Here is a 13,013-nt window from a genome sequence, read left to right on the forward strand (position 1 = left end):
CATGATGAAAATCAGACCCATAGTTTTATGTTCTAAATACTAGACACCAGCCTGCTTAGCATCTTTGTTTAACATGGCCACTTCACCTATATATCCACTGCCTTTCTCCTCCTTCCCGCCACTCCTCTCCCCATTGCAAACACACAAAACACTGATATATTTTAGAAAGCCTGATTGTGAATTAGAGATGTTGACTCTCACTATGGTATTGGGGAAAAAAAATCTGGGGATAAGAAAACGGAGAGGAAGACTGTAAAGTGTAAAGAAACCCACTCGAAGCACAGACAAAAAGGGATTTCTTATGCATGGGCAAACAGTGCACCCGATTTAACAGCCATTTCATTTTCTGTTCAGATTTACGTGTAACATATCAAAGGAGACATCTGAAGGCATACAATGCATAAATATTACTTTATTAAAGCAAGTATACTTCTGTTTTATCAATAAATATAAATTATGTGCTAATCACCAGAAAAATCTTGTGGTTGAGAAAAATATGTATTTTTTTTACCTGTACACATCTGCAAAAATAAAACATTTGCATAGATTTCACAGGGCTGCCCTTCTATCTGTCTGGAAGAGCCCTACAATACACAACTCTTGAATATTATTACGAATGCTTTGGTGGTCATACTAACTGTAGTAAACAAGACAACACGAATAAAATGATAAGTGCATTTGTTCTGAACTATGTTAGCCTATTGGCATATTCTGCTTTCTATAGTTTGGAATAAAATTTAATGGCTCCTAATCAATAATGCCCTTTGTTCTAACCAAAAAAGTTATAGTTTGGGAACTCTGCAAGTTCCCCCACAAGCTTCGTCTAGCTGTCTTGTTTCTATCTCCCAATTTTTGTTCAGTTAGAAAAATTCTGAAAGACATCTGCCCCCTCGAGCCAGTTTCGGAAGCAGCTTAGCCCTCTTTCTTTGATCTGTTTCCTTCCCTTGTCAGTAATGACTTCTCCAGTTTGTTTCACAATCACCAGTTTGGGAATGGCCGTTATATTGTATTTCTTCTTCAAATCACTGGAAACAAAACACAAAGTTAAACATGCTGTTAGAAACATTTCAGGAAGCCATCAAGTATTTTTAAAGGAGTAGTCTATGCAATACAAACTGAAAACACACACACAAGGGGTGAGATTCTGTGCGGCATCTCTTAGAGGTGCAAATACAGAACTTGCAACATAGGGAAAGCTTTAGCCCTCTTTGCACCCTCAAGATTCTGGGCTGCTCTGCAGCCCTGGAGGACCTAATCTAAGTTACAGCAGTTTCCCTTGGGCTTACATTTGGGCTGCAGTACTGCTTGGAGCTTCCATAAGCACGGCTTGCTCCGGTCTCACCCCAGCATGCCGTTGTCTTACAAGAGGATCCTCAGAAGGCAGCCCTCTTCCACAGCATACAGGCACGAGGGGAATTCTCCCTTAGCCAGAACAGTAATTCTTAGGACCTGTTATGCTGCTCTGGCCCTTTTACTATTTTTGAAGTGGTTGGAACACTCAGGAGTTTTCATTCTCCAAGGTATAGTATAAATTAGCATTATACAATGATGGCTACTCCATTTCTCCTCACAAAGGGATATTAAACTGTGCCAATTTGTATTAATGAGACTTTAAATTCCTCATTGAAACAAATTTAATAATCCTTCATCATAAGGAAAGACTGTACTCTAAAAACTACCTAAAATTAACCCAAAGTGACAGAATCTTTCAGTTTACACAGGAATTTAAGTGATACAACGATACAGACTGATGGCCAGCTGACCAAATCTGAGGAAATTGAAATCTAGTTACTACAATGTCCTTTTAACAAAAGAACAGAAAACCTACATTTCTAATATTCAGAGACACGGCAGATGTAGGGGTCCCTATAAATATATGCATTTTCACAGAGGTGTCATCAAACTCCAGGAATAAAACTAGATTTGTGTGTGGATATTTTCTGACATGAAGGATTAACAGCCACAGTGATTAAGGCTGCCTCCCAATCCAGTTGAGGCTGGACATCCCCACCCCCTGATAAAATCAGTGCTAGTTCCTTCCCCAGTGCAATTAATGTTGGTCCTCTCTTTCCCTCAATACAATCAGTGCTGGCTTGGCTCTTTGCTGCTACTGGCACCTGAAGGCTCTTTGCTTTGTTTTCTTTAAAGGAGTAGCAAGGCGCCTATGAGGGAGGGAGCTGAGTTACCCAGGAGCCAATGGTTGTTTGTGGGTAGGGGAGAGCCAGGCCAGCATCAAGGCAAGGAGAGGTGGAGAAGAGACAAACTGCAGAGCAGTGCAAGAAGCCACTTTCTCTGTGGAACTTGAAGCTCTGCAGAGCAGCGAGAGCAAGGGATGCTTCCACTTTGTAGAAAGAGACAAGGACGGAAGAGGGGAGCCTGCAGAGATCCTAAGCTCCACTGAGCAAAGACAGGAGATCGCAGAGACACTATGGCACTCCATAGCTCCTCAACAGCCCCATAATTTTAATCACAAAAACGAAGACAAAAGACTGCATTACTTTGATTTAAGTTAAGGTTGCTAGTTAACGGTAAAGTTGGAACCTATATGTAACCATGGAACATCACAGTTAAAAACACATCTAAGCATTTAATGTAATGGCAATGAACAGTTAAGTGAATGGAAAGAAATACTCAAGATATCCTCATGGAGGGTAGCATCACTTAAGACAACTATATGCCTGTGAAATGCCATTTTATACACTCCAGGAACAAACATTTCTGTCAGCCATCTGCCCACCTTTTTTCTGCTGGACAGGCTTATTTATCATAACCTCAAATTTCTAATCTCTGGCACGAAATGAAAATGCAACACATACTACACATGTCAACTCTCTTCTCTCCTGGATAAAATAAATACAATTAAAAACAAAGTAATATGCTGGCATGATCTGATGACAGGGTACTTTGAAGTCTGTGACCTAGATATTTACAGTGTATTGCGTAGAGGTATAGATGTGATCTCCTTCTAGATCAGGAGTGGGCAAACTTTTTGGCCTGAGGGCCACATCTGGGTACGGAAATTGTATGGCGGGCCATGAATGCTCACGAAATTGGGGGTTGGAGTGCGGGGGGGAGGGCTCTGGGGTGGGGCCAGAAATGAGGAGTTGAGAGTGTGGGAGGGGGCTCCAGGCTGGGAGCAAGGGGATGGGATGTGGGAGGGGTGAGAGCTCCGGCGTGGGGCCAAGGAGCTCTGGGCTGGGGCTGAAGGGTTTGGAGTGCGGGAGGGGGCTCCAGGAGGGGCCAGAGGTTGGGCGGCAGGGGGGTGAGGGTTCCGGCTAGGGGTGTTGGTTCTGGGATGAGGCTGGGGGGTTTGGGGTGCAGGAGGGTGCTCTGGGCTGGGACCGAGGGGTTCGGAGAGCAGGAGGTGGATCAGGGCTAGGGCTGGGGCAGGGCATGGGAGGAAGTCAGGGGTTCAGGCTCGAGGCTGCGCTTACCTCAGGCAGCTCCTGGAAACAGCGGCATGTCCCCACTCTGGCTCCTATGCGGAGGCGTGGCCAGGTGGCTCTACGCGCTGCCCCATCTGCAGGCACCGCCCCTGCAGTTCCAGGAAGCAGCAGTATGTCCCCCCTCCAGCTCCTATGCAGAAGTGCATGGGCAGCCAGGGAGGCTGTGCATGCTGCCCCGTCTGCAGGCGCCGCCCCTGCAGCTCCCATTGGCCACGGTTGCCAGCCAATGGGAGCTGGAGAGCCGGTGCTTGGGCGGGCAGGGGTGGGCAGCATGCAGAGCCCCCTGGCTGCTCCTACGCCTAGGAGCTGGAGAGGGGACATGCCGCTGCTTCTGGGAGCCATGTGGAGTGGGGCAAGCCCCCAACCCTGCTCCCTGGCAGGAGCTCAAGGACCAGATTAAAAGGTCTGACGGGCCAGACACGGCCTGTGGGCTGTAGTTTGCCCACCTGGTGTTCTAGATGGTGGGGTCTCCAATCCAAGTTGGGGAGGTGAATAAGGAAGATACAGTGAGATTTTCAACCTTCATAGAAAGGATGGTTGGGGCAGATAGGGATGTCTACCCCAAATTGGAATATCAGTGTGAGATCAGAGGTAACACAACCAATCACTTGGGGGCAGGAGCAGAACTGGGCGGGGATGAGGTGGGGGGGGGAAAGGCGGGAAGAAGCAGGGTGGAGGTGGGGCTTCTTACCGCCTTTTCCTTTAACTTACCAAGTAGTAACCTAGTATTACACAATGAATATATCATTGGTGTAATACTCTACATGATTTCAGCTCTCAGAATTCACTCCAATTTAAATTTCAATTACTTGTTATGCTTAAACCCTTCTAAATGTGGTGTCTTGTGGTATTGCTAGTTTAATACAGAAACATTAAAGCTCTCTGGAACTTTTAAAGAGAAAGACCTTAATTAGCCATGTTAGAGGCAAGAACTACTTTAGTTGTAGAATCTTGATGGAAACGGTGACTTGAAACAATCAGGTCAATTAATTAACTGCAAATAATATTTCCTTTGTTTAATAAATCAGCTACTTTTAAATGCAAAACATGTTTTGATAAACTTTAAAAAATGTATCCAGCACTTTTAAAGTAGTTTTATTTAATCAAAAATTTAAATGCTGGTTTTGTGCATTAATTGAATTTGAATTTCTATTCAAATAGATCTTGACACAAATCACAAGTAAAAAATTAATCTAATACATAAGAAATGCATCATTCACCATTTTCTGGCATAATAAAAATATAAAAATAAATAACCTGAATAAAAATAAATTAAGCTATACAATTGCTTAAACAAATATATATAGATGTAGTGTATCCTCTGGGCTAGCAAAAAGGAGGACCAAATTTAGCGTAAATGCTATATTCAGTTTAAATTATATGTTTTAATAGTTACCAATTAATGAGAATAAGCATTTCTTTAAGAAAATAACTACAAAAGTACAAATGCAAAACACAATTAAAATTGACTATTTAAAACAAGTTTTCTGGCTTTCTGATTTAAATCATGATTAAAATTGATTATTTAAATTGCTTTATTTAAATCAATGCACCCTGTCATGATAGGAGTAAGCCAACTAATCAAAGTAACATCAAGCATCAGACTTACAAGCTAACTTTAAAAGATCACTGCCACACTCCAGCAAACTTTACAAAATGTTACCAAAGACTTCTTTAAAAACAACACTGAAATTTTTCTGAATTTCCTTTTTCTGGCCCCGTGTAACTAAACAGGTTAGTGCAGTCACAGTTCCACTGGGTGGAAAATTGCTACAACATGGAGCAGCAAAGATATACATTTCCAATGGATTATTTTTCATGGGAAATCTTTTTTTTGTTTTTTTGTTTAAATTGACCTGGCTACTGTGGTACCTATGTCACTTTCCTCAGCTGATATAATTAGTTTAGAACCCTGTAAAGCACACCAGTTAAAATTTTTTTACCAAAATGCATTACCTTACATTTGTCTATATTGAACTTCATCATGCTGTCCAGTCACCTAGCTTGTTTATGTCTCTCTTCCACTCCTCTCACTGTTTAGCAGGCCAATGCTCAAACCACTGAGCTATCCCCTCCCCTCTTCTCTGGACTGGAATAATCTAAATAACTTTGTGTCACCTTCAAAGTTTGCTATCTCACTACTCACTCCCCTTTCCAGGCAGTTAATAAATATATAAAACAATACAGGACCCGCAGGGAAACCTTGAGGCACCTTGCTGTTAACCTTTTGCCATGATGAAAACTGATATTTTTTTCCCTAGAAACAAGGTGGGTGACCTTTTATTGCACCAACTTCTGGGATGATAGGTAGATGGGCAGATGAGCGAGACAAACTTTCTAACTACACAGAGCTCTTCTTCAGGGGTCCTGGTACAACTGGAATGCTGGAGCATCTACTCTTGTTCTCTATTTATGTGGAAGAATTGGGGGACAAAAGCAAACACTGGCCCGATCCAGGAGGATCCAGGTTTTGGATCTGGTGCTGGGGTGCCAGAGTGTAGTATGGTCTGGGTTTCATCGGTGCAAGTCAGAACAGGGACAGTTCTTCTAGAGTTCCACCTTAGAATTTGGGGAATTGGGGCCCAAGACTGGCTGGGATCCCGCAGGACCCAGGTGCCCGCTCTGGGGGTTTGCAGCAGGGGCGCCACCAGACTGTGCCGGGGTCTAGGTGCTTTGGGCGCTAGAGGCCCTTACACGTTCAGCCAGCGGAACTCGGGAGGCTGGGTGCAAACTTGGCACGTTCTAGCTTGGATTTAAACCCAGCCCGAAGCACTTGCGGTCTAGAGCATAGCAACGGCTCTGGTCCTGGCCATCCCACCCCCGGATCGCGTAGCTCCCCCAGGGCAGGGGGCTCCCAGCTTGCGGGTACCAGGCTGCTGCTGCTAACCTCCACGCGGCCTCTCGCCCCCCCCCCCCCCGCACTCACTGCTTGTAGGGGTCGTGGAAGGGCAGCGCCAGCCAGTCCCCGTGCATGTCGCGCATGTACTCGGCCATCTCCTCGGGGCTGCGGTCGGACGAGACGAAGACGATCTCGAACGGGGCCGGCGGGCGGGCGCCCTCCAGCAGCTCGCTGTAGAAGTCGCACAGGACGGGGGTGAAGTCCCGGCACGGGGAGCACCAGCCGGCCGAGAAGTACAAGCCCACGATCTTGTTCTGCAAAACCTCCTCGGGATCCACGGCGTGCCCGTCCCGGGTGAGCAGGGGCCGCCCGCTGAACACGTCCACCATCCTGCCCCCGGAGCGCGGCGCCGGCCGGGGCGGGGCAGTCCTGCCCCTTAGCTAGGGGCAGGGCGCACGGCTAGGGCGGGCAACACTCTGCTCGCAGGGGCGAGGGCTTGGCTACGGCATGCGGGGGGCGTAGGCAGATTCCTTCCCGAGTGCCCGCGCCCGCATCTCCCCGCCCAGGCACCGGCGGGGGGACTCGGCTCTGCACGGAAGGCGGCTGCCCGGTCCCTGTCCGCTCGCTTCTTCCCTGCTGCCGCCGTCCGTCCGGCCCCCTCCGAGCGCCTCAGGGCTAGTAAGGGAGAGAGAAGAGAGAGCGCGCGTTGTTATCTGGCACCCGAGCGCGGGCGGGCCCCAGCCCTTCCCCCGGGGCGCAGGGAAGCGGGCCCAGAATGGTTTCGTCAGGAACCTGCCCCGCTCGGAAGCGCGCGCACAGCCCCGGGCCCGGCAGAAGCCGTCACGGTCCCCGCGCAGCTCAGGCACAGAGCGAGAGCGGGAAGCACCAGACCCTGCCAGCCGCTGGCGGGACTCACGCTCCAGGCTCCGCCCTGGCTCGGCCTTTGGGGTCCAACAGGATTTAAAGCTGAACCCCCATAGAATCCTAGACTATCAGGGTTGGAAGGGACCTCAGGAGGTCATCTAGTCCAACCCCCTGCTCAAAGCTACCCAATTTTTGCCCCAGATCCCTAAATGGCCCCCTCAAGGATTGAACTCACAACCCTGGGTTTAGCACATCTCAGTGAGAGAAAAAAAAACAACTCACCCTTGTGCAAAATCTCATTTCTTCTCCGCGCCCAGCACGGGACGGGGTGGCTGCACCCCTGCGCTGGCGGCCCCTGAGTCACAGCTACAGCGCCCGCAGCTCCCCTCCTTCCCCCTCTTCCCTTGAGCTCCCTCACATTTAAACAACATTTCCTTGTCTCCAGTTCAGTTACGACATATCCCAGTTTTGAATCCCACATCAGACAGTCAAATACAAACTAGAGAAGAGGTGCCTATACTGAGAGGAGTAACTTTTGCATCCAATCCAGGGGGCCTGTTCAAGCTGCACCTTTCAGATACCCATTCTTTTATTAGACTTTTACATCAATGTCCAGTCAATCACTCTCTTTTCTTCCCCCCAACCAAAGACAAAATGGAAGTTATGCCCCAAAGTTTCAATACTGAATGGGTGCCTAAAGTTAGGTGGCTAATTCTAGATTTGGGCACCTAAGCAAAAATGGCCTGATTTTGGTGAAAAGCAACCTGGTAAAACAAACACCTTAATAGGAACTGGAGGTGCTCAGTACCTTTGAAAAGCAGGCCACTTTTGTTTAGATGCCCAAATATGGAGGTGGGATGCTAACTTTAGATCTCCAACACCTGACAACTTAGGCTCTAATTCCTAAAATTATATTAACAGTACACCATATTAAGTGTGAGATTTAATACACACAAAATTTAGTTTGGAGATTGGTCCTGCTTTGAGCTGGGGGTTGGACTAGATGACCTCCTGAGGTCCCTTCCAACCCTGATAGTCTATGATTCTATGAAAAGGAAATCAAAAGTTCTGGCTCTCACAGGAAAGGTAATGCATAAAAATAAACACCATAAGTAGGAATACAACATATCAAAGTGGCCACAACTGCAGTCTTGCCTTTTCAAACAGATAACATTCTCACAACACTCCCCTATGATGGAAATGCTGTGGGGATGTTGTCTTTGCACATCTGTGCATATCAGATTTAGATTAAATCTCAGGAAAAACTTCCAAACTATAAGAACAGTACGACAATAGAACAGACTGCCTAGGGAGGTTGTGGAAGCTCCTTCACTGGAAGTTCTAGGGTGACCAGACAGCAAGTGTGAAAAATCTGGATGGGGGGTTGGGGGGGGTAACAGGCACCTATATAAGGCAAAGCCCCAAATATCGGGACTGTCCCTATAAAATCAGGACATCTGGTCACCCTAGGAGGTCCTCAAAAGGAGGCTGGATGATAGCCATCTGTCTTGGCTGGTTTAGACACAACAGATCCTGCATCTTGGCAGGGGGTTAGACTAGATGTGGTCTCTTCTAAGCCTTTGAATCTATAAGGGGGCTGAGCAGCAATTGCTGAATTTCTGCCATTTTCACATCCAAAATCTCAGCTGTTTTTCATTGAGTGTTTTTGCATTTTGCATATATAAATTTACAACAATAGCTTTACTGATATGAGTTCTCCTCCCTAGCACAACAGGGTGTATCAAGGAAGTAGTTAGAATGACTGTCTAGTGTTATCACCATTGCATCACTTCCTACCCTAGGGAGCACACATGGATTTATTCAGTATTCTTTTGGTTTGACTGTAATAGCTGTTTTGTTATTATTGTTAAATTTTCAGACGCAGGATGAATCTGTTTTCCAAAATAAAAAAAAAATCTTTTTGGATTCTAGGAGGTAATATTTTCTAAGAAGGACCTTGGCCAAGTTAAATAATTTTAAAACAAAGATTCTTTAGGGGCCCAATCATGTGGGAGAAAACCTGATAGATAATTTCTGTTTACTCTAAAGTGAAGAGATGGGTTTGCAGGGTATTCTTTTAACACAGGTTTTTAAAGTGAATTTATTGGGAAGAGGTGAGATGTATGTTTTTGTTTTTATCCTGCTAAAACAGACAAATAAGATTAATAGATAAGCAACAATGAAATCAGGATGGACATACCATACATACAAAATCAGGAGGTTACCTCAAGGACAGCCCAGTATTGGGGTCACTGAAATATTTAGGGACTATTTACTGTGAAGGTTATACATTTTCTAGTTTGTATAGGACACCAAAAACTCTCAAGCCAGTACTGAATACTTAGATAAATAATTGAGGTTGTGTGTGTTTATGGAAGGTTTATGCTAAACAATACAAACCACACACTGAAGTGCAAGCTGTTTTGTTTCCCCTCTTGTAAAATATACAGAAAGCCTTTATACAGTGAATGTTTTGATTATACTATTTGGATATCATCCAACAAATTAATACCTGATGTAAACTGTACAATTATTCCACAGCTTGCACATCTCAATCTTTTTCTCAGTCTCTTTGTTTGATCATTCTGTAAATGGACATCATACTCTTTCAGATGCTTGATTTACCAATTATTTTTTAAAAAGAGTTAGGACTCAGTCCTGACCTGGCTGCTCAGCCACTCTCCCTAACACCCACTATGGCTGTAGCAAGTGCGCTTTCTCTCTCTCTCTCTTTTTCTCATTCAGTTGACCCTAACCCTAACCCAGCCCAAGACTCAGCTATTACTAAACTGAAGTCTCTCCGAATGTGGGGTAGAAATGTTTTCAGGCTCAGTATAATACCATTGCTTTAAAGTATATCCTGATTACATAAATTGTAAGCTCTTTGGGGCAGGGGCTTTCTTTTTGTTCTGTGTTTGTACAGCGCCTAGCACAATGGGGTTCTATTAAACAACAGATTCTATATATGCAGAAAATGGATCACTCTTTACACAGTTTGCATGTGGAAAAAGAGGTATTCTTGGAACAAAAATGAGACTATTATATGCCTGGGCTGAATAATGGGTCAGTTGTTCCTGCTGATCCTAACATATGAATCAAAAGATCATCAATATACATTTCCAGCACCACATTTTGAGAACTAAGCAATTATATCTTGACTGTGGACACTTCTAATTTGTTCTGCTCAATGTAGTACAACCTACATATGAGACATCAAAGTAAAAATCTGCTACAGCATGATCCTGACTTCTAAAATTTAATGAAATATGATAATTTAATTATTCTGATTGACTCATAAAATACATCATCTCAATTCTGTGAACATTTCAGAGGCTCTCACACAAATGAACCTGATCACAAGTTAGATTAAAATAAAGATAATTGACCTAAGTGTACCTCATTCTACAAAAAGCAGGTACGATCATATCATGTATAATGGATATCATAACTATTACAGAAACTTTACACATGGAAAAGACAACTTCATTTCAAGTTTTCCCCTCTATTGTTTGTTCTTTCCCTTTTTGGGGGTCTGTGTCCGACATGTTATAAAGTTTAGGTCACATTTGATTTATTGGAAGATTGAGAGCTATGCCCAATGAATATCAGGTACAGATTTAAACATTCAAAAAACATAGCGTCACCTATAATAAGATGGAACACAGTCCGTAGTAATAGAACATGCATTTTCTAGAGATTTTTAGACATCTAGAGCCAATTTCTGGGTACCAACTATACAGTCTGAGCTATATAAACCACAAAGCTAGATATCTATTGAAGAGCAAATATAGTTTATAGTCCAGTAGAACCTCAGAGTTACAAACTGATCTGTCAAGCACACACTCATTTGGAATTGGAAGTACACAATCAGGCAGCAGAGACCAAAAAAAAAAAAAAGAAAAAAGAAAAAAAGAAGCAGCAAATACCGTACACAACAGTACTGTGTTAAATGTAAACTACTGAAAAAAGGGAAAGTTTAAAAAGATTTGACAAGGTAAGGAAACTGTTTCTGTGCTTGTTTCATTTAAATTAGGATGGTTAAAAGCAGCATTTTCCTACTGCATAGTAAAGTTTCAAAGCTATATTAAGTCAATGCTCAGTTGTAAACTTTTGAAAGAACCACCATAACGTTTTGTTCAGAGTTACAAACATTTCAGAGTTATGAACAACTTCCATTCCCTAGATGTTTGTAACGCTAAGGTTCTACTGTATGCGCAAACTGAGTTGAAACCAAGCAGTATTTTAAATATTTCTGGAGAGATTTCCTTTTTTCCCCTTTAGTTCTCTCAGAGTTCTTTCATTGGGCTGACCCAACGTTCTAGCTGAGAAAGGACGGACACACATCTCTCTCTGGAGGATGCTACCATCACTTCTGGGTGGGAGAGAAAAGCAAGGTGGGTCTCTTTCAGAGCTTGAGAATGTCAGGGCAACTCCAAGACATAGTTTTGGTTATTACCATGGCAATTTTTTGGGAAACATGGTGATATGTTCCTGATACTCTTCATCAAAGATAACTGCATTGGTTTGTATTATAATAATGCATTAGATTTTAAACAAATGATGTTAAAGTCATTTTGATTTAAGGAGACCTTATCTCCTGACCTTCGCGTCCCTCCCTCCCATCTTTTATCTGTTACTGGAACCGTGTAGCCCTCAACATACTATTGATAGAGCTGGTGCTTGTTTTCTACATGCCAAAGTTCACCCCTTTATAGCAAATGTAATCCACACTTGGCTGCAGCCAATATTTTGCTTTGATAAGAGGATTTAGATACACAAATTAGTCATCAGTGCAGTTTCTTTCCAAGCACTTATGACTAATCATAATAGCGAATTAGCACCACTATAGCGGAAAAATAATTTATTAGGTGGTTAGAAATGTTTTGAGTTCAAGCATAATCATTCTCTAGTTTTGCCAGACTCTTGACAACCAGGTATCCTACTTTTCTGACCATAAACCTCTAATCCTATAGGCATTACTACCTGCTTCCAGTGGAAAACAGACTGATTTCAAAAGGAGAATTTGATAACATGAAGAAGGATGCATCCGATGAAGTGAGCTGTAGCTCGCGAAAGCTTATGCTCTAATAAATTTGTTAGTCTCTAAGGTGCCACAAGTCTTCCTGTTCTTTACGAAGAAGTAGCTCTCCCATGCCATCCATGCTTCACTCCTCCAAACTTCTGACCATCCTATTTTTTCCCATGTCCCTTTTACTCTTTCATCCCGAGCACAAAAGTGGGAACAATGGAGCAACTGATCAAGGCCGACATGCTTTTCTTGTGCTTCAAACAGCCCAAAGGGAGCTAAGCCTCCGAGACATACATTTCTTTCAAAGCCTCCAATCTGTCACACTGTCTCCACAGGAGATGGCTTGCGGTAGAGAATGGGCACCATGGCCATGTGCCTTAGTAGCCTGGAGACAGACAAGGAAATGTAAGGAAAACCCTATGGATTTCAGGCTCTACGGGGGTGGTTCTGCTCTTGCCCATGCATCTAGCTGACTTGTCCGTCCAGCAATGGACACCACAGTTTTCAGAGGTATCGTGAGGCCATTGGTTGGTGATCCCACAAACCCACAACCAACCCACCTCTGCAAGGTAGAAGAGGAGTGATTGCTGCTCCTTTTTGCATTGTCATGAGCGGGGAATAAATATTGTAGACTAACTGTTCTAACTCTTCACTCCTTTCTTCTGGCCACGCAGGACAGAGTTCCCACATTGCTGCCACATAAGTGGGGGGAAAAGAGGTTTGAGTTATCATGCACTCTACATACAAGTACCCGCACGAGCTAGCTGGTAAATAAGACATAATAAGCAGTAGAAGGAATTTAAAATTTGTAGTATGAGTAGCTAAGACACTTTGA

At 44.0% G+C, this 13,013-nt stretch overlaps 1 protein-coding gene across 1 annotated transcript; it reads right to left on the reverse strand.

The window, feature by feature from the left end:
* Positions 1 to 856: 856 nt before the first annotated feature.
* On the reverse strand, positions 857 to 6,674 carry NXNL2 (nucleoredoxin like 2). Its single transcript, XM_077816376.1, has 2 exons — positions 6,373 to 6,674; positions 857 to 1,025 (listed from the first exon to the last, which is right to left on the reverse strand). Exons 1-2 carry the CDS (start codon positions 6,672 to 6,674, stop codon positions 857 to 859), a joined length of 471 nt encoding a protein of 156 aa, XP_077672502.1.
* Positions 6,675 to 13,013: the final 6,339 nt, after the last annotated feature.

The sequence above is a fragment of the Eretmochelys imbricata genome, chromosome 5 (genome assembly GCF_965152235.1).
Source record: "Eretmochelys imbricata isolate rEreImb1 chromosome 5, rEreImb1.hap1, whole genome shotgun sequence".
NCBI classification, from domain to species: domain Eukaryota; kingdom Metazoa; phylum Chordata; order Testudines; family Cheloniidae; genus Eretmochelys; species Eretmochelys imbricata.

Coding starts and splice junctions, on each gene's coding strand:
- NXNL2 (XM_077816376.1), bottom strand. CDS start 6,674: ATGGTGGACGTGTTCAGCGGGCGGCCCCTGCTCACCCGGGACGGGCAC. Junction 1,026..6,372: donor TTCCACGACCCCTACAAGCA/GTGAGTGCGGGG, acceptor TTTTGTTTCCAG/TGATTTGAAGAAGAAATACA.